General features: G+C 59.4%; 1 protein-coding gene across 1 annotated transcript in view; it reads right to left on the bottom strand.

Moving 5' to 3' along the window:
- Positions 1 to 8,056: 8,056 nt before the first annotated feature.
- Positions 8,057 to 23,712, bottom strand: part of CASZ1 (castor zinc finger 1) — a 17,134-nt gene continuing 1,478 nt past the window's right edge. The window contains exons 2-12 of the mRNA XM_008568808.1: positions 20,639 to 21,473; positions 19,525 to 19,593; positions 17,896 to 17,986; positions 16,914 to 17,078; positions 15,543 to 15,715; positions 14,441 to 15,297; positions 11,904 to 12,039; positions 11,595 to 11,658; positions 10,214 to 10,368; positions 9,938 to 10,060; positions 8,057 to 9,011 (exon numbers count right to left, since the gene is read on the bottom strand). Of these exons, the coding sequence (XP_008567030.1) occupies positions 8,669 to 9,011; positions 9,938 to 10,060; positions 10,214 to 10,368; positions 11,595 to 11,658; positions 11,904 to 12,039; positions 14,441 to 15,297; positions 15,543 to 15,715; positions 16,914 to 17,078; positions 17,896 to 17,986; positions 19,525 to 19,593; positions 20,639 to 21,473 (3,011 nt within the window). The 3' untranslated portion in view covers positions 8,057 to 8,668. The remainder of the gene's footprint in view (positions 9,012 to 9,937; positions 10,061 to 10,213; positions 10,369 to 11,594; positions 11,659 to 11,903; positions 12,040 to 14,440; positions 15,298 to 15,542; positions 15,716 to 16,913; positions 17,079 to 17,895; positions 17,987 to 19,524; positions 19,594 to 20,638; positions 21,474 to 23,712) is intronic.

The raw sequence follows: 23,712 nt of genomic DNA, 5'->3' as shown, positions 1-23,712 counted from the left end.
CGGCCAGCGTGAGCGAGCCGTCCAGGCTGACGGGCGGGCCGGGCGAGGCGGCGGGCGGCTCGCCACGCTCCTGCTTCTCGTGCTTGCGCTTGTGCGAGTCCATCTGCGACATGCCCACGACCGTGTGGCGGCAGCCCGAGTAGGTGCAGTGGAAGTGCGAGCACTTGAGCTTGTACTTGCAGTCGGGCACGGCGCAGTCGGCGCTCGAGCTGAACTGGCGGAAGCCCGCGGCGCTGATCACGTCCTGCTTGCCGTGGTGCTTGCGGTGCGCCGTGACCTTGGTGCTGTCGGTGCAGCGGAAGCGACAGCGCAGGCAGTGGAAGTGCGTGCTGGTGCCCGAGAAGGGGCAGTCGGCGAAGTGGCAGCTGAGCGAGGCCTTGAAGCGCTTGAAGTCGTCCAGCACGAGGTTGTCCACGCGGTCGTGGTGCTGCGCGTGCTTGTACATGTGCGTGCGCCCGCAGAACTTGTAGCCGCAGTTCTCGCGCGTGCAGTGGTAGTGGGTGACCTTGAGCGAGAACTGGCAGGCCGCGTCCTTGCAGTCCTCGTAGAGGTCGAAGCGCCGGAAGCCCTCCAGCATCATGCCCTCGTCCAGCATCTTGCGGGACGAGGCCGTCTTCCGCCGCTTGCCAAAAGGCGACATGTCCTCAATGATCCAGAAGCGCTTTTTGGCCCCCGAGGCTGTCGGCATGGAGATGGTGTTCCCTGGGGAGGGTGGGGGGAGGTCAGTGCCCAGTGGGCACCATCCCCAGGGTCACACCCACACAGCGCCCCCCTCCTGGCATGGTGGCCAGAGGGCAGCATTTAGACAATTCCCCTCCCCCAGGGCAGCTGGGGAGGCCCAGGCGTCCCCGTCATCCCACGCACACGCCTGCAGGACAACCGCCCAGGCACTGCTGGGGTGGCGGAGCAACCAGCTCTGGGGGGATGTGGTGGCCGCTTCCTGGCCGATTTGGGTGGGAAGTGAGGACATGTCCTGGCGCTAATTGAAGCTGAAGGGGGAATCTGGGTTGGCGGAGCATGATCACCCAAGTTGGACAGGGGCCAGGACGCCATCACACGCCTGCCTCTAATGAGGGACAGGCCGGCTCCTTTCCCGCCAGCTAACCAGTTTCTCCGCTGCCCGCCTGTCTGTGCAGGGGACCTGCCTATTCGCAGCAGTGGGGATGCCAAGTGCCCGGGGCCGTGTGGGGCTGAAATTCCCTGTACAAAGAACACTTTCTCCTCGGTACAAGGTTCTGTAAGGTCTTGTTGGGGTTTTCTGCCCCTAGTGGGTTGGGAAAGGGTAGCTCTGAGGGCCCAGGCCACGAAGGTGCCCCAGTCCTCCCTGGTCAGAGCCTCCTGCCTGGGTCAGGACTGAGCAGGGGCTCAGCTGGGGGACGGGCACCCATCTGTGCCCACCGTGATCTCAGCCTTCTTAGCAGGACTTTGGATGCCCCATCATCAAGGCCATTGGTGTGCTTCTTTATCCCCTTTCCATGGCTGCAGGGTGAGGGGACGCCCAGCCTCCTGCTGGCTGCACAGGCTCTGGGGAAGAGGCAGATGGTCCTGGCACCCCCCTCCCACTCCGAAACAACAAAAGAGAAACCTCAGGCCCAGCCCTACCCAGAGTGGGCGGCAGGCACCCTCTGGGCTTCTCCCCTATGCCTGCCCAGCTTGGACTCTCTGAGCCTGCCTTGAATAGCCAGCCACCATTCTGCCCACCAATTGTCTGCACTGCCCATTTGGGGAACAGGCCCAGTCACACATCCTTAGCTGATGAAGAGAAACTGAGGACTGTGTTGGGGTGGGGGTACCCAGGCAGGGGGCAAGGGCAGGTGTCTTAAGCCTGGAAATCCAAGTGGGTGAGGAGCAGCTGCTTTGGGTCTGGAGCCACAGGGCCCTGTCTGTTGTGCCCACAACAGAACTTTCAGTGGGTTGAATTCCAGGAGGTAGGGCCCAGGCCCTGCTCACTTCCTCAGACCCTGGGGCCTGGCCCCATGCCTGTGCTCAGTCACAACGTGAGGCAAGAATAAATGAAAGAGACAGAGCTAGGGTGACATCCACACCCAAGGGACACGGGCCAGCAGACTCCATCCCTGTGGGGCACCAGGTTTGGGTGTGGGTGTGGGATTCAGGCTAGCATCAGGACCCTCTGAATCTGGGCAGGTAGGTCTTGGGCACCAGCAAACCTTCCCGAGAACATTTCTTGCTTCTCTCTAGGTGAACTCCTGAGAGAAGAAGTGACAGGCTCTGCCTTGCCCAGGGCCAAGGACAGCAGGCTCCACAGGGCATCCATGGGAATCTGGGGGTGGGGCAGGCACGGTCATCTCTGGGGCTCAGACCAGTTGCTGAGAAGGGGCAAATCCCTGGCAGCGACGTCCTGGCCTGCCTGGTGCTGAACAGGAGCCACAAGGAGATGTCCCTGGGACAGACTAGGCTCTCTGGGCTCGGGAGTGCTTGGCTGTGAGGATGCAGGGGGCCCCTGTCGTTGAGGCGGCTGGCCACAGAAGAGGGTCAAGTCTGGACCACATCTCTGAGGGTTGGTTGGGGCGACAGACACTGGTCAGAAGGCATGTGCAAGTTACCTGCGGCGTCCTGCACTAGGGGGACGTCACTTTTTACTGGAGTTGGAGTGGCAGTGACGGGCGGGAAGCTGGGCGGGCTGCTGCTGGGGTGGGCCAGGCCGCGGCTGGCTCCGAGAGTGGCACCGAGCAGAGAGTATGAGAGACAGGACGGAGAGAAGAGGCATGGGAGGGGGGGGAGGGCCGGCCGCAGCGTCGCCGCCGCCAGGGAGAAGGGTGGAGTCAGAGGGGGCGGTGCAGCCACGCGGGCAGCCTCGTCACCAGCAGCGGCAGGAGGAGGAAGAGGAGGAGGAGGAGGAGCCGGGCAGCCTGGAGAGGATGAAGAAAAGCAGAAACAAAAACAAAAACAAAAACAAAACAAAGGACAAACAAAAAAACAAAAAGAACCAAAATGAGAAACCCAATGGCAGAAGCAGGTGTGACATGAGAGTGTGTGGACAGATGAGCAGAGAGGTGCGACACAGAAGACAGGGAGGAGGGGCAGGAGAGAGACGGGAGCAGGGGCGGGGAGGGCCTGCGCAGAGCCCGGCTGGAGGCCGCTGGAGACGGGGGCGAAGGGCCTGAGGAGGGGCCGGGGTGGGGAGAGCGCTGGGTCCCTGCCCACCTGCCACTCTGGCCGGCGGGCTGTGCTGCTTTACTCTGCGGCTCTCAGAGAGGACAAGCCCAGGTTCCTCTCCTGGAGGCCAGAGTGAAGGGCAGAATGCTGAGGAAGTGGGCAGAGTGGCAGGAGGTGTCCTCCATGATCCATGTCCCACACATCAGCTGGCTCTGCCACACACCGGCCTGTCCTCCTTTGAGGCCACTTGACCTTGAACCTTCTGTCCCAAGATGGACACAGCAGCGCTGGACCTCGGGAGCGGGGCCCGGCCCGGCCAGAAGCACCTGCCAGCCGCTCACCTGCCGCGGTGCTCTCGTTGCCCACGGGAGTGCTGGAGCAGCTGCGGTCCATGGTGGACGACTCGGAGGACACAGCACCCGGGCTGCAGCCGGTGTAATCCATGTACTCATCTGTCTCAGTGTCCATCAGGCTTGGGGGTCCCTGAAATGAAGCAGAGGTCCCTGAGGAAGCTGGCTGGGGCTGTGCTGCCCAGGGGGGCAGGCTGTCGCTGCCAGCGACACGGCCCACTGCCTGGGAGTAAGGTGAGATATGGGCCCTGAGTCAGGGTTGGGGAGGGGCGGCCTGCCTGCTCCGGCTCTCACCTGGGAGGCGGGCACGCGATCGAAGTTCTTCCCCAGCATCCTCCGCATGTGCTTCCGGGCATGAGAGGTCATCTGGTGCTTGAGGAGGAAGGAGAACTGGCAGCCCTCCCGGATGCAGTGGAAGTGGCTGTTCACCTGGTTGTACTTGCAGCCTGTGGAGACAGCCCCACCTGGCGTGAGCCTCCCCAGCTGGCCAACGCTCCCGGCATCCAGTGTGAGTTGGGCACTGTTCTGGGCAGGGGGAACATGTGGCCAACGAGGCAAATGGTGTCTGGGGAAAGGGCACTTTCTCCCGAGGTGGTGTTCCCAGGAGGAAGGCTTGCACCCCAACCCACCCCCAGGAAGTCCGAGGCCACAGGGCTGTCCAAACTCGGGCCTCCCCTCGGCCTAGCATGGAGGCGTGTGACATCAGGCTGGCCCCCATCCCCTACCCCCACACACTGAGAGGTCCACAGCTCCAGGGCATGGGACCCTAATGGACACTGTCTGGTAGGTCAGCCACCTCCCAGCAAGCCACCTGTCCCCATATCTCCGCTGGGGATCCTGGGTACCGTCTGCCCCAGGCCCTGTTGAGATGGCTGCAGGCTGGTGGGCCTTTGCCCCGCCCCACCCACCTCTGCTCTGCTCCGGCCTGTGAACAAACACAGGGGCAGGACTGAAACAGTATCGCGAAGGGCAGGTGAAGGCCTGCCTGTCGCCATGGCGCCCGGGCTGGCCACGTGTCTTACATCATGCCCAGCTTTGTTTGGCCCCAGCTACCATGAAAAACACCAAAAGTTGAGTAAATAACGGCAACTGCAGGATACCCTGACATCTGTAAACTGAGCCCAGGAACAGCATGGGCCCCCGAGTGTTGACATCTGCTGCCATGGTTACCGACCCTCTCCCCAGCCATGGATCATTTTTGAATTAATACTTGAGAGAATGGTGTGTTTCCTTTCTTTTCTGCCTGTTGACTTTGAGTATCTCATCTATGGAAGGGCCAGTCTGCAGCAAGCAGTGCTCCCCCCACAACCCCCCAGACCCTGCTGCCATGACCACCTGGTCACAACAGGCCTTGCCTGCAGCCCAGTTGCCTCTGCCCAGCCTGCCCGGCTTCCACCTGCCATCCAGTTTCCAGTCTATTCCTGGGGAAATTCCCACCCACATCTGCAGGCCCGTGAAGATATGGCAACGTTCTAAGGCAGGAAGGTGGGCTCTGCCCTCTGCCTGCTGACCCTAGAGCCCTCACAGGTGTCCCCAGCAAGCTCAGGCCAGTGAGTTCAGTGGGGAGGCCCTGTTCCAGAACTGGGGCGGCTACCCTGCCGGGGGCTCAGCTCTCAGCAGCAGAGTTAACTCTGAGGCATCTGTGGCCAAGCTCAGGGCCTTTTGTGGCCTCCTCTTCCCAGACCCACAGCCACCTCCTTCCTGGATCTCCCCAGCTCACAGATGCCCTAGGTGAGTCCACGATGTACTTGACTGTCCCCCACCAGATCCCCAGTACCAAGCCCAGTGCCAGCACACAGTGGACACCCAAAAAATCTTGGTTTGCTGTCACGACTGCCACTACCACCCTCTGCAGTAGCACAGAGCCTAGCATGTATCTGTTCCTCAATAAATGAATGAATGAATGAGCGAACAACCATGATTCATTCTGGACAAAAACCTCATATTTAAAGTCATGGAAAGAGATGCCAGGGCAAGGAATTTCAGGAACTCCTAAGGCTTACTTGCAAGCCCTCTTGACAAGAAAAGGAAAATGAACTAAGCCAAGTCCCTGGATGCCGATGATGACGTCCCAGGGCATTTGTCTTGGGGGTAGAGGGGGAATGCTCTGAGTTACCCTCACACTTTTTCCTGGGCTGTTTGGGTTTTGACTGTTTGACAAGTTTGACAATGCCTGTCCTGTGACATTTTTAACGAAACATGGAGTCTAATGTAGGGGGCAGAAAATGGGTACTAGGAGAGGTGGCCCAGGCCATCAGGGCCTCAGGGGCCAGAGCCACAGGCCTGGCATCTGCTGGAAGACCCCACGCCCAGCCCTGGCCTTAGGTACCTAGCCTGCCGCACTCCTCGCGCTTGGTGAAGTATTTGAACCCGTTGGCTGCCCGCCGCTCAGCTTTCTCGTGCTTCTTTATGTGCCATGGCAGCTTCGTGGTGATGTTGGTCACGAAGTAGCAGCCGGTCCGGAGGCAGTGGTAGTGCCCGCGCATGCGGAACTCGCAGTGCTGCAGGGAGGCACAGGAGGGTCAGGACACGTGGGTGACTTCCATGAGTTCCTGCCTGCCCAGGCCTCTGGGCTCTGGTGGGCTCTTTGCACATGTGTTCTTCATGCTCAGAATCAGAATCACAATCACGTAAAGACTTTTCATATGTTAAAAAGCAGTATGTCCCCATTGTCATTCACTAAAGCATCCCACCTCATAACCTTGCGATCCCTTTCTAATCCCATACCCAGGGCAGACATCACTAACCTATCCTAGCATTTGTCCCTATTGCCCCATGACCTAGGCAGACATTGCTAACCTATCCAAGCACTCTTCCCTATTGCCCCGTGACCTAGGCAGACATTGCTAACCTATCCAAGCACTCGTCCCTATTGCCCCGTGACCTAGGCAGACATTGCTAACCTATCCAGGCACTCTTCCCTATTGCCCCGTGACCTAGGCAGACATTGCTAACCTATCCAAGCACTCTTCCCTATTGCCCCGTGACCTAGGCAGACATTGCTAACCTATCCAAGCACTCGTCCCTGTTGCCCAGACCTAAGCTCAGACTACCAGTCTTGGGGGCAGGCCTTTATGGTGAATCCCATCTGCCCTTCCTGTCTGGGCGTGGAAAGTTCTATCTCTTCATCTGTCCAATGTGCCTATTTAAAAAATCTAGTCCTCTGGGAAGAAGAGACATAGCTAGTTCCAGGATGGGCAAGAATGATGCCAAGTGTGCAGTGACTGCCCAGCACCTAGCTGCCACTGGGGTTGGGATGGAAATGACAGATCTCACCAATTTAGCACCAATCTGGACCCCTGCCCCGGGGCCTCCAGGGGCTGAGGGGCAGACAGTGTCTGTTCCAGAGTCTGGTGGAGGCCAATTTAAAAAGGGTGAGAGAAACGGAGCGTCTGCCAGGGGGAGCCTGTCCTGGGCTCTGCGCCTCCCTGCTCCCCCGTCCCCCCCACCACACTGACCTGGTTGGGACAGAGACACTGCAGGGAGTAGTAAGCAAACTGGTCTCGCACGTTCACCAGGTTGTTGTTGGGGTTGATGTGGTCCAGGCAGTGGGACTCAGCCTTGCCAGAGGTTTTGCAGACGTACTTGCAGTTCCCAAAGAGACAGTGGAAGTGGAACTTGTTGGCATACTTGCAGTCCGTCGCGAGGCAAGGATCACTGGAAGGAAACCACAGCCCAGAAGGTCATTGGCATTCCCAAGCCCTCCCTGCCAGTGTCCTAACTTCACTTGTGTGGGGGTTCACTCCCCAGTCACCAGGGGTACAATCAAGAGGAATGGCCCCTGGGCTGCCCTCCTGCTCAACGGGACGATCCAGCCGGAGGAGACTACAGATCCCAGCATGCATTCCTGCCTCCTTTTGGCAGCTCTGCATGGTGCACAGTGATGGCAATGTGCGGGGTGCCCAGAGCATTGCATGCTGGGACACGTAGTTTCCACAGCCACACCTCAGGATTATAGATAAGGATGGCTGTGGTAACTTCTTGGATGTGGAAATAAGGGATGGTGCTGCCAGCCCTGGCAGGATGCCAGCAAGGGCCTCGCTGGCACGACAGTGGCACTGCCTTGGACATGACTGACTGACAGACTGCAGATGGGTGGGCAGCCCTACCAGGAAGCTTTGCTACCATGGGCCTTGGCAAATGGGAACGTATGCCTGGTGTCAGGTCCTGCTGAGGTTCACAGCTGCTAGGGCTCCCCAGGGTCAGCTTAGGGTCCCCACCCGCTCAGAGAGCCTCACAGGCCAGCCCAGTGGTAGGGGCTGGTGGGGAGGGGAGGGAAAGTGCTGGGCCACCCCCTGTGGCTGGCCTGACTGTGAGGCTGGAAGGGACAGTGCAGCAGCAGCCTCACAGGCTGCAGAGGGGCACAGGAGGATGCTGGGCTCTAGTTTCTGCTCGGGTGAGCAACACTGTGGTCCCCCACAGAGGACCCGTAGTGGGAATTCTGACCTGGTCCAGAATATTAAGAGGGCTGCCACTTTGGGGAGAGAAAGGAAGGATGGGAAGCTGGGGGAGGAATGGAGAGGAGCACTGGCCCCCTTCCATGCTGGGGGCGCAGCCCCAGGTGCTCAGAGAGGGAGGACAGCTGCCACTCAGGCGGTATAAATAATCCAATTTATTACTTTTATTGAGAACAGGAAGCCGCACACATTACGATACAAAGTCACCGTTCTCGCCGCAAGGAGCCACCACCATCCAGTGAGGAAGGTCCCTGCCACCCTTGAGAGCTCAAACCACGGTGCAAAGGGGTGTGGGCCTGGAGGGGCTCCTAGCCGCCTCGCCCCCACCTGTGACTTCGTGTGCCCTGAGGAGACTCAGCCATGGGTGCGAGCCACAGAGGAGGCCAACAAGGAGGCCCTGAGGGAGTCGCAATCCTCCATGTCAGGCCAGGAAATGTCCTCTGAGGACCACCCCTCCCAGCCCATCCAAGCCGGTCCCTGCAGAACCACCACTGGCCCTGCTGGAACAGCGGCCGCTACCACCACCACCTCCACGACCCCTGCTGGCCTGCTCTGGGAACAGGCAGTGAGGTAGGAGCAACAGCATCTTTGGCTAGAAGGACATGGCCCAATGACCATGTCTCAGAGACACTGGGGACAGCCAGTGCTAACTCTGCAGGTGAGGGGCAGGCCTCCTGGCTGCCCTTGCTAGCACCTACTCCCGAGATACGCAGGGGACACAGGACTCCCGGCTCATCGAGGGACTCACTTCTCCTGGAACTGGAGGAATCCGGGTTTGACCTGGGGCTTGGCGTTCTCTAGAGAGGTCGTTGCCAAGGGCGAGGCGGGCAGGTGAGGCACTGACGCTGGAATCTGAGGCATCTGGGGTATGGTGGAAGCCAGCTGCTTCCAGGCGAGCAGGGTGGGGGTGGAGGGCACGGAGACTGGGCTGGGATTGGGCCCCTCCAGAGAGGAAGCCGCGGCCGTGGTGACAGGAGGTGCTGATGGGGATGAGGGGGCCAAGGCAGGCTTGGTCTCTGCAGCCGAGGCTGGGAAGGAGGCCTCTGCGTTCCCTTTTGCTGCTCCTCCCTCTGTCCGGAAGTGGAAGCTGTGACAGGCACAAGGAGGCATCTCAGGTGGGGAGTCCAGGGGGCCCCTGAGCAGGTCAGTCCTTCCCTGGCTGGCACGCCTTGGGAGGGTGTCTCATAGGACCCTGTCACAAGCCTGGGGGCCCAGTGTCCCTACCTCGTCCACAGCACCAGGTCTCCCGTGATCCCACCAGGATGGAAGGACTTGAGAGCAAACTGCTGCTTTCTGTGGTTCTGAACTTGGGCTCCTGGCTTGGCCCTAACTCCATCTCCCCATTTGTGACCTTCCTTTGTCCCTAGCTCTTCCCTACACCCAGATAGTGTGTGTGTGACAGCAGGCCCTGCCTCACGAAGCCCCTTCCTTCCAGAACCTGCTCCGAGGCTTTAAAGGTAGGAGGACTCTCAGTATTTAAAGTAGGCTCTTCTGCAGACTAGCAGCTGGAGGTGCCTCCGTGGTGAGAAAAGCCTGATCCGGGAAGATCTATTTTAAATGTTTACAAGTTCTGAGTTCAATGACAAGTAGGCGGCTAGGCTTGCTACTTTTTACTAAATGGGATTTACAAATCAATTTCATTATCATTAGGTCAAAGAGAATCTGAAGACATAATACCGTGGCTTGGAAAGGCCTTCATCTAGGGTCCCTGCCCTGGAGGAAGAGCTGAGTCTTCCCCGCTGGGCTCTGCAGGGGACACCTGTGGCAGTAGCAGCTGTTACTCAGGGCCTCAAGGTGGGGCCTGAGCAGGGGCTCAAGAGAACTTGGCTGGAAGACCCCCTTTTTCTAGCAGCACCTTCTGAGAAGCCAGCTCAGCATCTGTGGTCTGGTGGGAACTGCACTCAGGCCCTGCTTAGAGGGCGGCTAGAGGCCTGTGCAGCCCCCAGCCCCACCTGCCCAGAGCCAGGCTGGGATGAATGGGGCTCTAAGTGGGACCCCAGGACCCCCACTCACTTTGCATGCTTAATGGCCCCGTCCAGGGTGCTGAAGAGCGCGCCACACTCCTCCACCACGCAGTGGAAGTGGGCCTTGTGGAGGAAGTCACACTGGGCATCGCAGAAGTCCTTGGTACCAAACCTAACCAGAGGAGCCAGCTGGTTAGAAGAGAGCCTGGGGCTCTGGCGTGGCCAGGATGGGTGGTGGGGCTGGGCGCTGGCCACCAGGATGGGTGGGCGTGGCCAGCAGCCTGGCCCTTCTCTCCCTCCCCTGCTCACCCAGCAAGCCCCTCACCTGCGAAGATACACCTTCCAGGGCTCTGACAGCTTCTCCTGAACCAGCGCCTTCACAGCCTTGCCTAGGAAGGGCGAGGACTCCACGGTGGGGCTCCCCTCCACTTCCGTCTTGATGTTCAACAGGCTGCCAAGGCTGGGGTTGCCCTGAGACATCTGCGAGGACAGACGCCAAGCTTGGGGCTGGGGAGCCTCAGGACAGAGGGAGCAGTGGCAGCTCTGGCTGCCCAGACCTCTCGTGACCGACCCAAGCACTGCGGTGCTGAGAGCAGAGAACACGGCCTGACCCCACTTGGCTCTAGCTACAGAAGAGCCCTCTCTGAATGGCCGCAGCCCAGGGAGCTGCAAGGCTTCTCAGCTGCTCCACGCACGCCTCGTGCCACGAGGACCCATCACTCAAGCCCGGGCTGCAACTCAGGGCACGCACTGCAGCCCATCTTTCCCCAGACTTCGCGGCTCCCTGGTTATTTTCCTGCCAGAAGGTTTTCAAAAGAAGTGCAGAGGGAGGAGGGATGGGGGAACCCCTATGAATTCCTTGAGAACAAGAGAAGGCACACAAAGGAGAAGCGGGGAGGCAGACTGGGGGGACGTCAAGATAGGCTGCGGGCAGGGAGGGGCGTCTGTGTAAAAGCTCCGCGGGAAGGAGTGGGGGGGTGTGGGGGCAGCAGCCACAGGAGGGAAAAGGACAGCAAGAGAGCAGGCAGGGGAGGGAGAGAAGGGGGCAGGGCATGGGGCAGCAGGAAGCACCTTCCCCACCGAGGGCCCAGCCGGGACCCCCACCCGCAAGACCTGGCCCGGCCCGGCCCAGCTCTCTTCTCAACACGGTCACTTGTGCACAGTAACCAAATTAATCTTGCTGTAGTCAAATTTATCATGTGAAGGGGAAAAATATATTTGAGATGATGTATAATTTACAAAGACCCTGCATTATTTAAAATAAATATTCCGGAGCGACCTCTCCGGAAGGCGTCCGAGACCATCACTCAACCCGAAAAGTGGAAATTGATGCTTTGCTCCCACTTTAGTCCCCCCTCCCCCACCCCTTCTTAAACAAACAAAAAATATATGAAATAAATAAATAAAACGAATAACTAAGAGCGAAAGAAGTTAGAGGGCTCTGGAAAAGCTTTGGAGCCCTCTATGTGAAGGGAAGAAAAAGGTGTCAGAGGCTAGAATATATTTCTTCAGCCAGTTCATTAAATTAATTTGTAAGCAGTGGCTCTGAAATTATATCCGATGAAAAATAGCCTCAAAATTTAAATGGTACAAACTCATCTTATTAGAGGCAAAACATTAAAAAACAAATACCTCCCCCCCACCCCCCAGCACAGCTTTAATTTCTCTGGGTGGGGGACAGGAGGCGTGTGATGGATGGTGCTTACCTTATTCATAAGCGAGGATAAAAGAGATGAATTTGCGGGGACTGCGTGGCCATTTGATTCATTGCTGGAACACACAAACCGAGGGGCTTTAGTCGTGGGACAAGCCCAGGGTCCCAGCCCTCCCCGCCTGACCCCGGGGCCCCGACCCTGCCTGCTGCAGCTGCCCAGGCAGGAGCACCAGCCTGGCGGGGGGGTGCTGGCCCTGGCCCTGGCCCGGCCCCTCCGGGGTCTAGCTCTGGGTGCTGGCCCCGGCGCCCCCTCTCTGCGGCCCAGGCCGGCCGGTGCGGGGGTCTCCCGGCCTCGCCTCACCTGGGGTCCTTCACAGTCAGGTCCAGACTGCGCTCGTGGGAGGCCTCGTGGGGGCCGGGGGCGCCAGCGCTCTCACTGGACTCCTGCTTCACCTGGGCCGGGGGGAACCTGGCGGGGGCGGCCTGCTGCCCGCTTCCTACACGGAGGGAGGGAAGCGGCGTCATGGGGGGCTTGTGCGACACGAAGCGCATGCCCCCTGAAGGCAGGCCCGGGCGGGTGGGCCCCGGGGAGGCCTGGCTGCTGGTCAGCGGTCCTCCCCGCTGATGTGATCGCTTGCGACGCCTACCCCCGTGTGGCAATTCTTCAAGTGATAATTATTGCAAAATTATGTCAAAGTTGTCGTGGCTCAGGGCCTCCTGGAGAAGGGCGGGAGGCTGGGGCGGGGGCGGGGGCCCTGCATTTTCTCCACCGACTGTCACAGCCAATTTGTGGGGCTGCCGCTTAGGCTTTTATTAAAGACTCTGTTAATGCTGAGGGAAAGTGGCAGATCTGGACTGGGAGCGGCCCCTCCGCAGGTCCCCGGCCCGCGGTTGCCCGGGCGACGGCCCTGCACGCACCGAGCATGCCCAGGAAGGGCATCTGCTGTGTCAGGGCTATGGGAGCTGACAGCCAATCAGGGCAGTTCAAACTGCGTGACCTCGCCCGTCAAGCTGTCCTGGGCAGGGACACGAGGCCCGCCCGCCCGGCCGGCTGACTTGTGGCCGGGGTCCGGATAGGAGCTGGGCAGGAAGAGGACGCGGAGGCCAAACGGAGAGGGTCAGAAGAACTTGCTGACGGGAACGTGTCCACCGAGCCTTTCTCCACAATCCCCAAGTGACTGAAATATTAATCTGCCCCAAGGCGCTACAGCCGACAGAGAGCTGCTGCACAGACAGCCAGACAGCAGTGGCATTTTATTAAAAAATAAAGGGAAATCCACTCCCCTCCCCCCAACTTCACTTGACCTTTCTTTTGGGGGAAGGAGATTTTTCTAATGAAAAGAAAGTACTTAGTCTGGCCACCAAGCCCAGTGTGGCCCTGGAGTGGGCCCTGCCCCAGCCTGCAGGCACCTGGCTGGAGGGGCGTGGCCAGGGCAGGACCTCTCCCATATTGGAAGGAAGCTGGGTCACTCGTTCCTGATATGAGCATCCCACCTGATATGTGTCCCACTGGGGACACGACAGAGTTTTCAGACCTTAGGAGTCCACAGTGCAATAGCTCCCCAAAGTCACTTGCCCAAGGTCCCCAGGAACACATGGCCCAGCCCTGCTGCCAAGCACTGGCAGCACTCTGGGAGGTCTGGGCAGAGCCCCGAGTTGGGCTGCAGGGACCCTCGGTCTTGGCTGGTTCTGAAACATCTCAAATGGGAGCAGAGCAGAGCCCAGGAGCCTGACTGCTGAGGGTCAAGGGCTGAGTCTTGACTTTACTGCTTCCTAGCTACATGCCTAGGGACAGACCATCCCCACTCTTCCATCAGCTCCACTGGGCCAGGCTCTTGTCTGTCATTTTGCCTGCTCCTGGCTCAGTGCCTGCCTCTCTGTGAGCACCCAGCAAGCTGCCCCCAGCAAGTAGCAGTGGTTGTTGAGTGAATGAATGAAGTGAGCCACATCCCAGACGTGAGCAGAATGCTTCTCAAAAATTCAATACTAATTACAAATACTAATTACCCAGATGGGGGGAAGGAAGCAGAGGAAAAGGAGCTAGGTAAACAGAAAAGACAAAACAAACAAACAAACAAACAAAAAACCCAGAAAACAGCATAAAAAATAAGAACAGAAAACTTAATAAATTACAGAAAAAAAAGGAAGAAAGGGAGGAAGGGGAACCACTCCCCACAGGGAGCCAGAGTGAAGACAGAGATGGGACCGAGGCTCAGCCCTGCACTGTCCAGAATGGCAGCCGCTGGCCAGAGCTGGCTATTGAAAGTTAAGTTAATTACAGTTAAAATCCAGTCTCTCCCTCACACCAGCCAGTTTCAAATACTCAACAGCCACATGTGGCTATGGCTGCCATGTTGGACAGTGCAGAACAGAAGGTTCCCGTTGTTGCAAAAAGCTCCACTGGGCATCACTCACTAAGGGGGAGAGTCTGGAAGGGCAACCCTGGCCTTGAGGGGCTGTCCAGGTATGGATGCGGCGACCCCGCCACAGGGCTGGACCCCCGTCCCTTGTCAGGCCAGCTGGAGAAGCTCCTAAAGAGGCTGGGGCCATGGGACTGCTCTCATCAGGGACTGGACTTGAGATGTGGGAGGGTGAGAAGAGCCCATGGATGCATAGATGCCTAGCAGGCAGGGAGTTTTGCTCCACTCCACAGATGGGGAAACAGAACCAAGTGCTCTCTGGGGTGGGGAGGCCAGAACCAGGGGCCCCAAATAGGAAATAAACAGGATGGAGGCAGAGAGCAGGCGAAGAAGGGGGCTGGCAGGCAGAAGACTCGGGTGCAGGGACCAGACAGATACCCTGTCCACACACCGCCCTGCTCTGCTCTGCAACCTGAGGCCGGGGAGCTACAGTGGTCCAGAAGGTGCTTGCTTCCTGGACAGGGCCCAGCCTGCTCACCTGGGTCAAAGGTGGCAGAGGGCTTGAGGGCAGCTGCGGCCAGTCTGGCCATCATGGGTGAGATGAGGCCCTTGCTCGCAGAGATCCTCTCCATGATGGAGGCAGGGGGCACTGGGACAGCGGCAGCAGCTGCTGGGGCCGCATCTCCAGCTCCCGAGGCCACCGGAGCAGGCGTGTCAGGGGTTGCCGAAGCTGCTGCCCCAGTCGACAGGGCACCTAGGAGGCCAGGGGCGCCCACCGGCAGGGAGGTGCTCCCACGGCCAGCAAGGATGGGGAAGTAGGGCGCGGGGCTGGGCAGGCCTGAGTTGGAGAGGGCCAGTGCCAGGGGGATGGAGCCGGGCAGGCCTTGGGGCAGCAGCCCTGAGAGCTTGCTGTTGGGAGGCTTGGTGGCGCTGGGCACGGCCTCGGTGGTGGCGGCGGTGGCAGCGGCAGCGGCGGCCAGGGACGCGGAGGACTGCTGGCTGGTGGGAGAGGCGCTCAGGCTGGAGTTCTTGCTGCTCAGGGCAGAGAAGTCGACGAGGTCATCGTTGCTGGACTCTTCGTGCTCCGTGTCCTTGGCGCCCAGCAGCGAGGACGGCAGCCCCAGCACGCCCGCGGAGGAGCGGATATGCCGGCGCTCGTGCTTGCGCTTGTGCGAGGTCATCTGGCTGGTGGAGGTGAAGGTGAAACCGCAGCCGGCGCGGATGCAGTGGAAGTGGTTGGTGGCCTTGCTGTACACGCAGCCCTCGTACTTGCACTCCTCGTACTTGTAGAACTTCTTGAAGCCGTCCTTGGCGTAGGCGTCATCCTTGATGTGGTAGCTCTTGTGCTTCTCGATGTCACACTTGTTCTTGAAGGTGAACGTGCAGCCGGGGCGCCTGGATGGGAAGGCAGGAGCCTGTTGTGGGGCCTTGTGGGGCCTGGGGTAGCCCTTCCCCACTCCCACTGTGGCCCCGGGAGGGTGGGCCCCCAGATGGATGCTCAGGCAGGGCTTCTGAGCAGCCCTCAACGCCCGTCCCTACTTCCCCGGAGGAGCAGGGCCCTGAGCCGTCCCATGGGCCTGATTCCCTGCCTTCCATCCCTCCTCCAGCCCAGGCAGACTCCCCAGCTGGGCCCTGCTCACCTGCAGTGGAAGTGCGTGGTCTTCTGTCCATAGAACTGGCAGTCAGCTGTGCCACAGTCCTCAGTGGCTCGGAAGCGCTGGAAGCCGTCGTTGATGAGCTGGGTGTTTTTCTTGTGGAAGTTCTCGTGGGTCATCACGTCTGACGTGCTTGTGTACACCTTGTTGCAGCCCACCTGCACGGACCAGAAGGGCAGTCAGGGAGCTGATTCAGGTATTCCTGGGCCCAGCTCAGAGCCACTGGGTTTGGCTGGGGTGGCGGGGCCTTGGGTGACTGACCTCCCTGCCCTGGTGAGCTTCTGTACCTCTAAATATCAAAATGGGACTTCAGAAGGTCAACATAGGAACCGAGGCAGAAGACCCTTAACAACCCCTCTGCCCCACCAGGGAGCAACTGAGACCTGCCAGGCACTGGCCCTGCCTGTGCTGAGGGTAGGGCTGTCATCACAGACCCTGAACACTTTCCAGCACAGGAAAGGGAGCCGTGTGCTGCAGGAGTTGGGTTTTGAGTCCCAATCTATGTTGCTACCTTGAATGCCCTCAGGGTGGTGGGCAGGGGCTGGTCCCTGCAGGTCTGGAGGTCACCTTTAGCCCAGAGATTTGCTTAGTGGACGGTTCCTGGGCATGGGGCCCTCCCCCAACACCCTGGCTGGGCCAGGCAGGCAATGTTGCCATATTGAGTAAAAACCAGTGGAATCTGAACACTCTCGAAGGCTGGGCCGTGCCAGTATCTGCACCATCTCAGAGCCCAGAGGGTGGGCCCCCCTCTCCTCAAGGCCCAGGTTGTTTCACAGAGGCCATAACAACCCCTGACACATACTGGGGGGAGGCGCGGCGGCTGCTATTTGCAACCCAAAGTCGCTCCTCCTGGGCCTGACACCTTGAAAAAGCCCAGACTCAGCGTGGCATTAAAACAAAGAATTAAACAAAAACCTCCTCAGGAATCATTTGCAATGCTGCTCTTGGTGTTAAAGCCTGAAAAATGTCGGTCTGTATAAACAGCTCACTGAATTTCACCCACACCAAGTATGGCCATGGGGAAGGCCCCGCCCTGGCCCCCCAGACACTGCCCAGGCCTAAGCCCCCAGGACTTTTAGCTCTCCGGCCATCACTTTCCTGGGCGGGCAGAAGGGGAGGCTCCTGGTCAACTAGGGTCCCTGCCCACTGGGGCAGCCCTGCTTCTGGGACTGGGGGGTTTGGAGGGGGGGTGCCCGAGCTGGAGTCGGCTTCGAGGCCCTGGAGCAGCCTGGGCCTGAGGAAGGCCGGCCCACAGGTCGCCCTGAGTAGGGGCCCTTCTCTGACCTCCCCCCAGGCTCCCAACAGCCATGCCCAGGAGCACAGAAGATGAACTTGGCTGGGCTCTGAGTAGGGCACCTGCATGCAGTGGTAGTGCGTGCTCTTCCCATTGAGGTGGCAGCCGTGGTAGTAGACGCTGCAGTCATCCAGCGGGCTGAAGCGCATGAAGCCGTGCTGCAGGGAGTTGTCACGCTTCTTGTGCATGTTGTAGTGCCGGATCACATCCTGCTTGCTCGTGAACCTCTGCCGGGAGGGAGCACCGACTTGGCAGGAGCCTGCCCCCACTCCCCCACCCCCATGTGCCAAGAATGCCTGAGCCAGGCGCTGGCCCCAGGGCTGTCAGGTCTCCCTATAAATAACCCTGCTTGGGGTTGGGGCAGACCAGACTGCCCAAGGCCAGTTTCCAGTACACTGGCCCTTGGAGGGAACAATTCCAAAGGTTTGAGAACCACAGACCCTTCTCTGACCTCCCCCCAGGCTCCCAACAGCCATGCCCACGAGTGCAGAAGATGAACTTGGCTGGGCTCTGAAGGCAGGGGCTCTGATGGGTGACAGCTCATCCTGCCCAATGCACCCACAAGCCATGCCAGGCTGGGCTCCCTGCGCACGATGGTGCACAATGCCTGGACTCCCACCCCATTCACTGGCTCTGCACTCACCAGCGGGTGGCTTTGGACATAAGCGATGATCTATCTGAACCTCAATTTTATCATCTTTAAAATGGGGCAGTAACACCAGCACTGTAAGGCCACTGGGAAGAGTGAATTAGGTCAGGTGCACAGGCTGACTGGCACTACCCCTGGTGCAGAGTGGACTCTCCATGAAAGGGGGCTTGAATTATTATCACTAGATGTAAATGGCTCCAGTTCCTACTGGCTGCTTTGTCAGCAGGGATCAGGGAATGTGGACAGGCTGGTTACTTTTCTGGGCTCTCTGCCTGCCCAAGTTAGGTTCAGGTGGCCCGAGTAAAACTAAGCACCCCTGTTCCACCTGCAAGAAGAGCCTCCACACTGTGCTGGAGGGTGGGGGGACACGGGGCCCAGTGCTGTACTGCTCATACCTGGTAGTTGCACTCGGGGTCGAGGCAGTGGTAGTGCTCACGGTACTGGTATGCGCAGTGGATGTGGCCACAGTGCTGACTGCCCGAGAACCTGAAGAGAGGAGGGTGTGGGGTCAGGCTGGCACCCAGAGAGGACTCTCTCAGGGCCCTCGGCCTGAGCAGCCGCCTCTTCTTTGCCCGTGCCCCAGGGCAGCGTTGTTGGGGCTCAGAGGGCCCTGTGCCCTATGTGGGGACGTAGAAGGGCAGAGGTGAAGAGGCAGAGCCTAGGAAGGCCAGGGCTAGTGATAGGGCCTGTTGGGAATCCCAGACCCACTGAGCTGCACGCCTGCCAGCATCTGCCCCGGGAGTGAGTGCCAGGTGAAGCACAGAGGCCTGGCACCCAACGGGGGGAGGAAGCTGGAGCAGGCCAAAAGTCAGAGTAGAGACAGACAGGGGAAGAGACTTGGGATGGGAGGGCAAGGCAGGAGCCCCCATGGTGGCCTCGCTGCTGCCTGACCAGCCCCCACCCGCTCGCCCTCTGCCCAGCTCTGGCCAGGTGCTGGGGACCCTGGCTGGGCCAGCGAAGGGCTCTTGTGCTGAGAGGTGTTAAAGGGCTGTCTGTGCTGGGCTTTTCCTGACACTTGAAACAGTGCAGTTATGAATTTTTAAAGCACAGCATCTGTTTGGCTTCCCGAGGCAGGGAGCTCACTCTCCAGCCAACTCCGCAGCCAGGAGCCCTGTGCTGCCTGGCTATTGCCCACCTCCCAGAAAATCCTGCTCCTTCTCCAGGCCCCGGTGCTGCTGGGATGTGGTTCTCACAGCCTCAGTGATGGCCAGCCCTGGGGAGGTGACTCTGGGGAGAGTGCACCATGACAACTGTGGAGAAATGGTTTGCTCAGCCTGCCTGTCCCCTCCAAGGAGGACAAGAGATTGCAGGAGAGTGAGAGAAACCACTACCGTAAGGGTAAAACCATTTGCAAATAAATATTTAAGCCAAAGCTGCCAAAAGAGCCATCTGCTGAGGTACTAATAATAATGATAATAATGATAATAAAGAGAAGATGGAGCAGAACAAAGCTGAAAAGACAGAGAGGGATGAGGGGCGTAGAGACAGAGAGGGACAGGAAGAACTTGGAAGATCCATGGGAATTCAGATTCAGGGGCACAGCCCTTGCCACGTGCGGCCCCACCAAGCACCTGAGGTGAGATCCTTTACCTGCAGTCCCACTGTCTTAGGGATGCAGAGGGGCAGGTCTGGCGTGGGGTGGTGTCAGGGCCTTGCCTGCGGGGCCACGTCAGAGAAGACGATGGCCCACACACCTTCTCATCCCCGATAGTTCCACCATGGCCTGCACCCTACCCAAGGTTCATGGGAGGGCAGGACTCAGGCCAGCTGTGGAGAGGGGCCCTGCCCTTAGCTGCATCCTGGCTCTACTGGGGTACAAGCTGCTAAGGACTGTGGGGCTTGGACCATGCCAAAAAGGCAGGGGCTCTGAAATGGGTGCCCAGGGCAGCCCCTCAGGGGAGTTTAGGGACAGAAGTGAGTGGGGTGTGGACGAGCAGACACTGTGGCCCTTGTGGTCACACACTGGGTGGCATTCCTGGCTCCCCCACCTTCTCTCCATGACAGTCTCCTCCCCAGGGGCCTACCTGGCAATGTATTTCTGGTAAATGTTTACATCTTCGGTGACAGCTGGTTTATCTGTGGGCAATCCGTTCCTGGTGAGACACACACAGGGCACAGCCGATTAGCGGACAGGGGCGGCCTTGGGCCCCAGGAACGTCCTTCGGGCAGCTCCCTGCCCTGGGGCCCTGCCCTTCTCTCCTGTGCTCTGCAGTGTTCTGAGGCACTCGGAGTAGGACTGAGAAAGTCCCTTGGTAGAGCCTGACAGAGGTCCAGGCAGCCCACCTCTGGCAAGGACAGGCCACTTGAGCAGGTGGGGCCCAGCCTAGAGTTTACCTGGGTAGAAAGCCTTGGAAGCTGGGCCTGGCCCCTCAGCCCACAGGGAAAGTTGGGAGGTTGCTGGCTGAGGAGGGGTGCCAGGCCCCCCAGGGAGGAACACAGGGGAGAGGGAGGGCAGCCCTAGCAAGTGTGCTGGGCAGGAAATGCCCCTCACCCTCATGGCAGCAGGTGCTGCCTGGATCTGCTCCCAGGTTCACAGACCCACCTGCTGCTGGCGCTCCTGCACTGGTATTGTAGCGGGAAGGGCTTTTGGGAAGGGTCTCAGCTCTTCCCCACATGACTGATCGTTTTACCATCCAGGCCATTCCCCTGTCCCTGGGTTAAGGCTGAAAAGGCATATGCACCCCCAGCCTCCTACCTTCTCTTCCTGCCTCCCCCCAGGGCCTAGGCTCTGAGCACAGGCCCCAGCACCCCCACCCCGGGGTGGGGCTTTCTCAGCCAACCACGAGCTTGCATTTGGCCCTTGTGGCACCAGGCAGAGGAAGCCTGTCATGGGCACGTGGGGGCAGCAGGAATCCCCAGTCTACATGTCGGCAGACAAGCAGTGCACTCAGTCCCTGGCTGTGTCAGGGTGTGCGAGGTGCATGGAAAGGTGTGGAGCATGCTGGTCCATGAACAGAGCATGAACATCGTCTGGGGGCACGTGAGCAGTCATGTAGGTACAGGAGTAGACGTGTGGGTGTGTGCCTGTGGGTGCGAGTGCAAGCGCATGTGTGAGAACCTGGGTATGTGGGTGGATGAGCGTAAGGTGTGAACTTCACAGGGGGGCTCGGGGTGGCAATGGGGTGGGGAGCACCTTACTTGACAGTGGAGACGGTCCCCGTGGTGATGGAGTCTGTTTTGGAGAAGGTTGACTTCAGGTACTCAGGAGTGTTGAAGGACAGGGAGGCAGGTGGCTCGGGCCCCAGCCCGGGGGTGCTGGGAGCACCGGGCACACTGGCGAGGGGTGCAGGAGCCAGGCTGGGGGTAGGCGGAATCTTGGTGGGGCCTGGCTTCTGGATGCCCCGGACGTCGTACTTGGAGGGACGCCCCACCTTGCCTGTCTTGAAGGCGATGGCCCCGCCCATGTCGGGGCTGCCCTCCCCAGGTTTGAAGAGGTGCAGGTACTTGACATTCTCTAGGTCATACTTGGATGGCTTCTTGTAGGTGCTTCCATTCTGGGGCCGCAGGTTCTCGCCTGTCTTCAGTTTTTGGATGAAAAAGTCGTACTTGGAGGCCCGGGCCACCAGGTTCTGCATCTGGATGCTGCTGTGTGACGGCAGGGGTAGGATGGTAGCCTTGGTCTCCAGGTGTGCTGTGCTGCTAGGCAGCCGCAGGCCAGGCAGGGGGCCCGCCACCTCCTTGCCGGCCCGCTCCTCAACCCTGGTGCCGCGGGCCGGCCAGGAGAGCTGCTCTCCGGCCTTGAGCTTGCGGATGTACTCCTCGTACTTGGAGAAGCGTGCCCGCTTGCTGAGGGTGTCCTCAGAGGTGGGCAGCGTGGAGGAGGTGGCTGCCTCAGGGGTGGAGCCTGCGTGCAGCTTCTCGAAGCTGATTTTCCTGGCCAGCTCGTCCCTTGTGTTCTGGTCATCATAGCCAAACATGCCAAGGAACTCGGTCATGGTGGAGGCTGCGTAGTCCCGCAGCGAGGAAGTCTCTCCTACAGGGGGAGGAGGGGCGGGTCACCTCTGGGAGGGATCAGGGGAGGAAGGGACAGGAGGCCCCCCCACCCATAGAGGAAGGGGGCCAGTGTGGGGAGGGGGGCGGAGCAGGACATGATCTATGGACATTTGGCTCACTTGTTAGGTTTTACGACTCTTAAATTAATTTGTTTTAAAAAAAAGTAATTAATACTGGGGTAAAATAAAACGAGTTCATCAATGCCAGGAAAATCAATTTCCTAAATGTTCTGGCCGATGGCTTTTCAGTACATTAAACAAAGTTTCATAAATGTCTCTGCTCTCTCGCCTTGGCCTAATATGAAAGGGAAGTCATTTTACTGGAAGTAAGGCCAGATCCCAACCTGCCTCTTGGGGGATTGGTGGTGAGATCAGGGGGCCGGGAACAGGTAAGGATGTGGGCTCATGGCCAGGCAATCAGGAGGGAGTCCAGGGACTGAGGGAGGCTGCACCTTCCCTGACCCCCACAGGTGGATCCCTGGGCAGAGAAGGCTCAGCCCAAGACTCCCCTGGACCTGGCCTCTTGGCCTTCCCAGGTTGCCAATGGTCCCAGACAATGGAGCTGAGCATGGCAATGTGCCCACTCAGACTCTTAGGGCCCCCACTCTGGCCAAGACTCATGACATAGATGACACCTGAGAGATCCCTGTCATCTCCCACACACTGGTGCACACACACAAGGGTGGGTCACCTGGGGACAGTGGGAGCCAGGGTGGGCAGGAGAGGCTGGCCCAGGGAACCTGAGGGGGCCTATCCATCCTCCCCACCACCTCCACCCCAGGGCACACCAAGAACCCTGGAGTGACTTCTCCACAGTGACACACACACATGCAAGCACACACTCTCCCATATACCACGCATACACACACCCACACACCCTCTCATTCACATACTCTCACAAGCTCACGTCCCTAGCTCATTCCCAAACTCTACAGACACACATACACAAACACCCCAAGCCCATGCCCCGCTTCCCAGGACAAGTCTCAGGATGATGGGAGGAGGTTGATCCCCTCCTGATGCTTCAGACATACCTCTTCCACACAGCCTTGCACCACAGCAGAATCGCGACTCCCCAGTGCACACAATCACGCTCATTCCTTCACTGAACACGTGCCGAACACGTGCTAAACACCTACTGTGGCTATGCCCTGAATTGGGGTTGGGTACACACGGGAGAGGATGCCTCACACAGGCCCCAGAGTTCTCTCACTCGGGTACAGCACACTTGAGCATACTCAACGTGGCGGGACCCAGGCTGATGGAGCAGGGCTGGGCCTGGCCAGGAGAGGAGACCTGGCAGGATGTGCAGAGAGAGGCTCTAAGCTCCTGGAGGGGGAAGGAAGCTGTCATGGTGGGACTGGGACCCCACTAGGTGAGGAGAGGACAGTCCTAGGCAGCCACCTGGTAACCAGGGGGGGCAGTGACTCAAGGAACCAACAGCTGTTCCCTGGGGTGGGGCAGGGCCAGTAGGTCAGCCACTGTCCTGGCCTCAAGCTACATGAAGTTGGGGGCCTGGCCTGGGAGGAGTGGGCTCTGGCTGCTGGATTCGGTGGCTCAGGGACCAGGCAAAGGGGCTAAAAATAGCTGGAGGCAGCTGAGCTCTCGCTATATATGGCAGAGAAACAGAAGGCTTTGAAGGGCAGGCAGCTTAGAGCAGGGAGGGGGCCAGGCAGGGGTCCCTCAGGCAGCCCAGAGGCCTGCGTTCCTGAGTCCCAGGGCCCAGAGACGGTAGCCTGGGGGCCAAGCCCGTGGTGGGCAGCTAGGGCTGCAGGGCTGTCTCCAGTGCCCAGGGCTGAGCAGGTGGTCCAGGCAGGGGGCCGAGGGCAGAGGCCTGGCAGTCAAATCCCAACTTCTGGCATCCCCCTGGAGGGAAGGAGGCAGGGGCAAGGCCTTCTCCACTCCCCTCAGCCCAGGGCAGAGCTGGGCCTCCCTTGTCGTGCCCCTCTCCTCTCCTCGGGCCCTGCACAATCACCTTGTGTCTGGCAACGGCAAGGGCTTTTCCTATCAGAGGAAACTGAAGGTCACACTTTTCCTCATTGATCTTGCAATGTTTGTTAATTACTCTGTCACTGATGTGGCGAAGGATAATTAAACAGCTCTGTTTATATCTTATATGCATAATTATGTGGCTGCGCAGAGCTCCCCGTACAGGGAGGAGATGCGCCCCTTGCTGCAGGGGGAAGGGGACAGGGGAGAACGGGGGGGGGGGGGGGGGGC

This window comes from Galeopterus variegatus, unplaced genomic scaffold (assembly GCF_000696425.1).
Source record: "Galeopterus variegatus unplaced genomic scaffold, G_variegatus-3.0.2 Scaffold445, whole genome shotgun sequence".
NCBI lineage: Eukaryota > Metazoa > Chordata > Mammalia > Dermoptera > Cynocephalidae > Galeopterus > Galeopterus variegatus.
The sequence above is the reverse complement of the archived record's forward strand: the minus strand, read 5'-3'. Positions and strand labels throughout refer to the sequence as shown.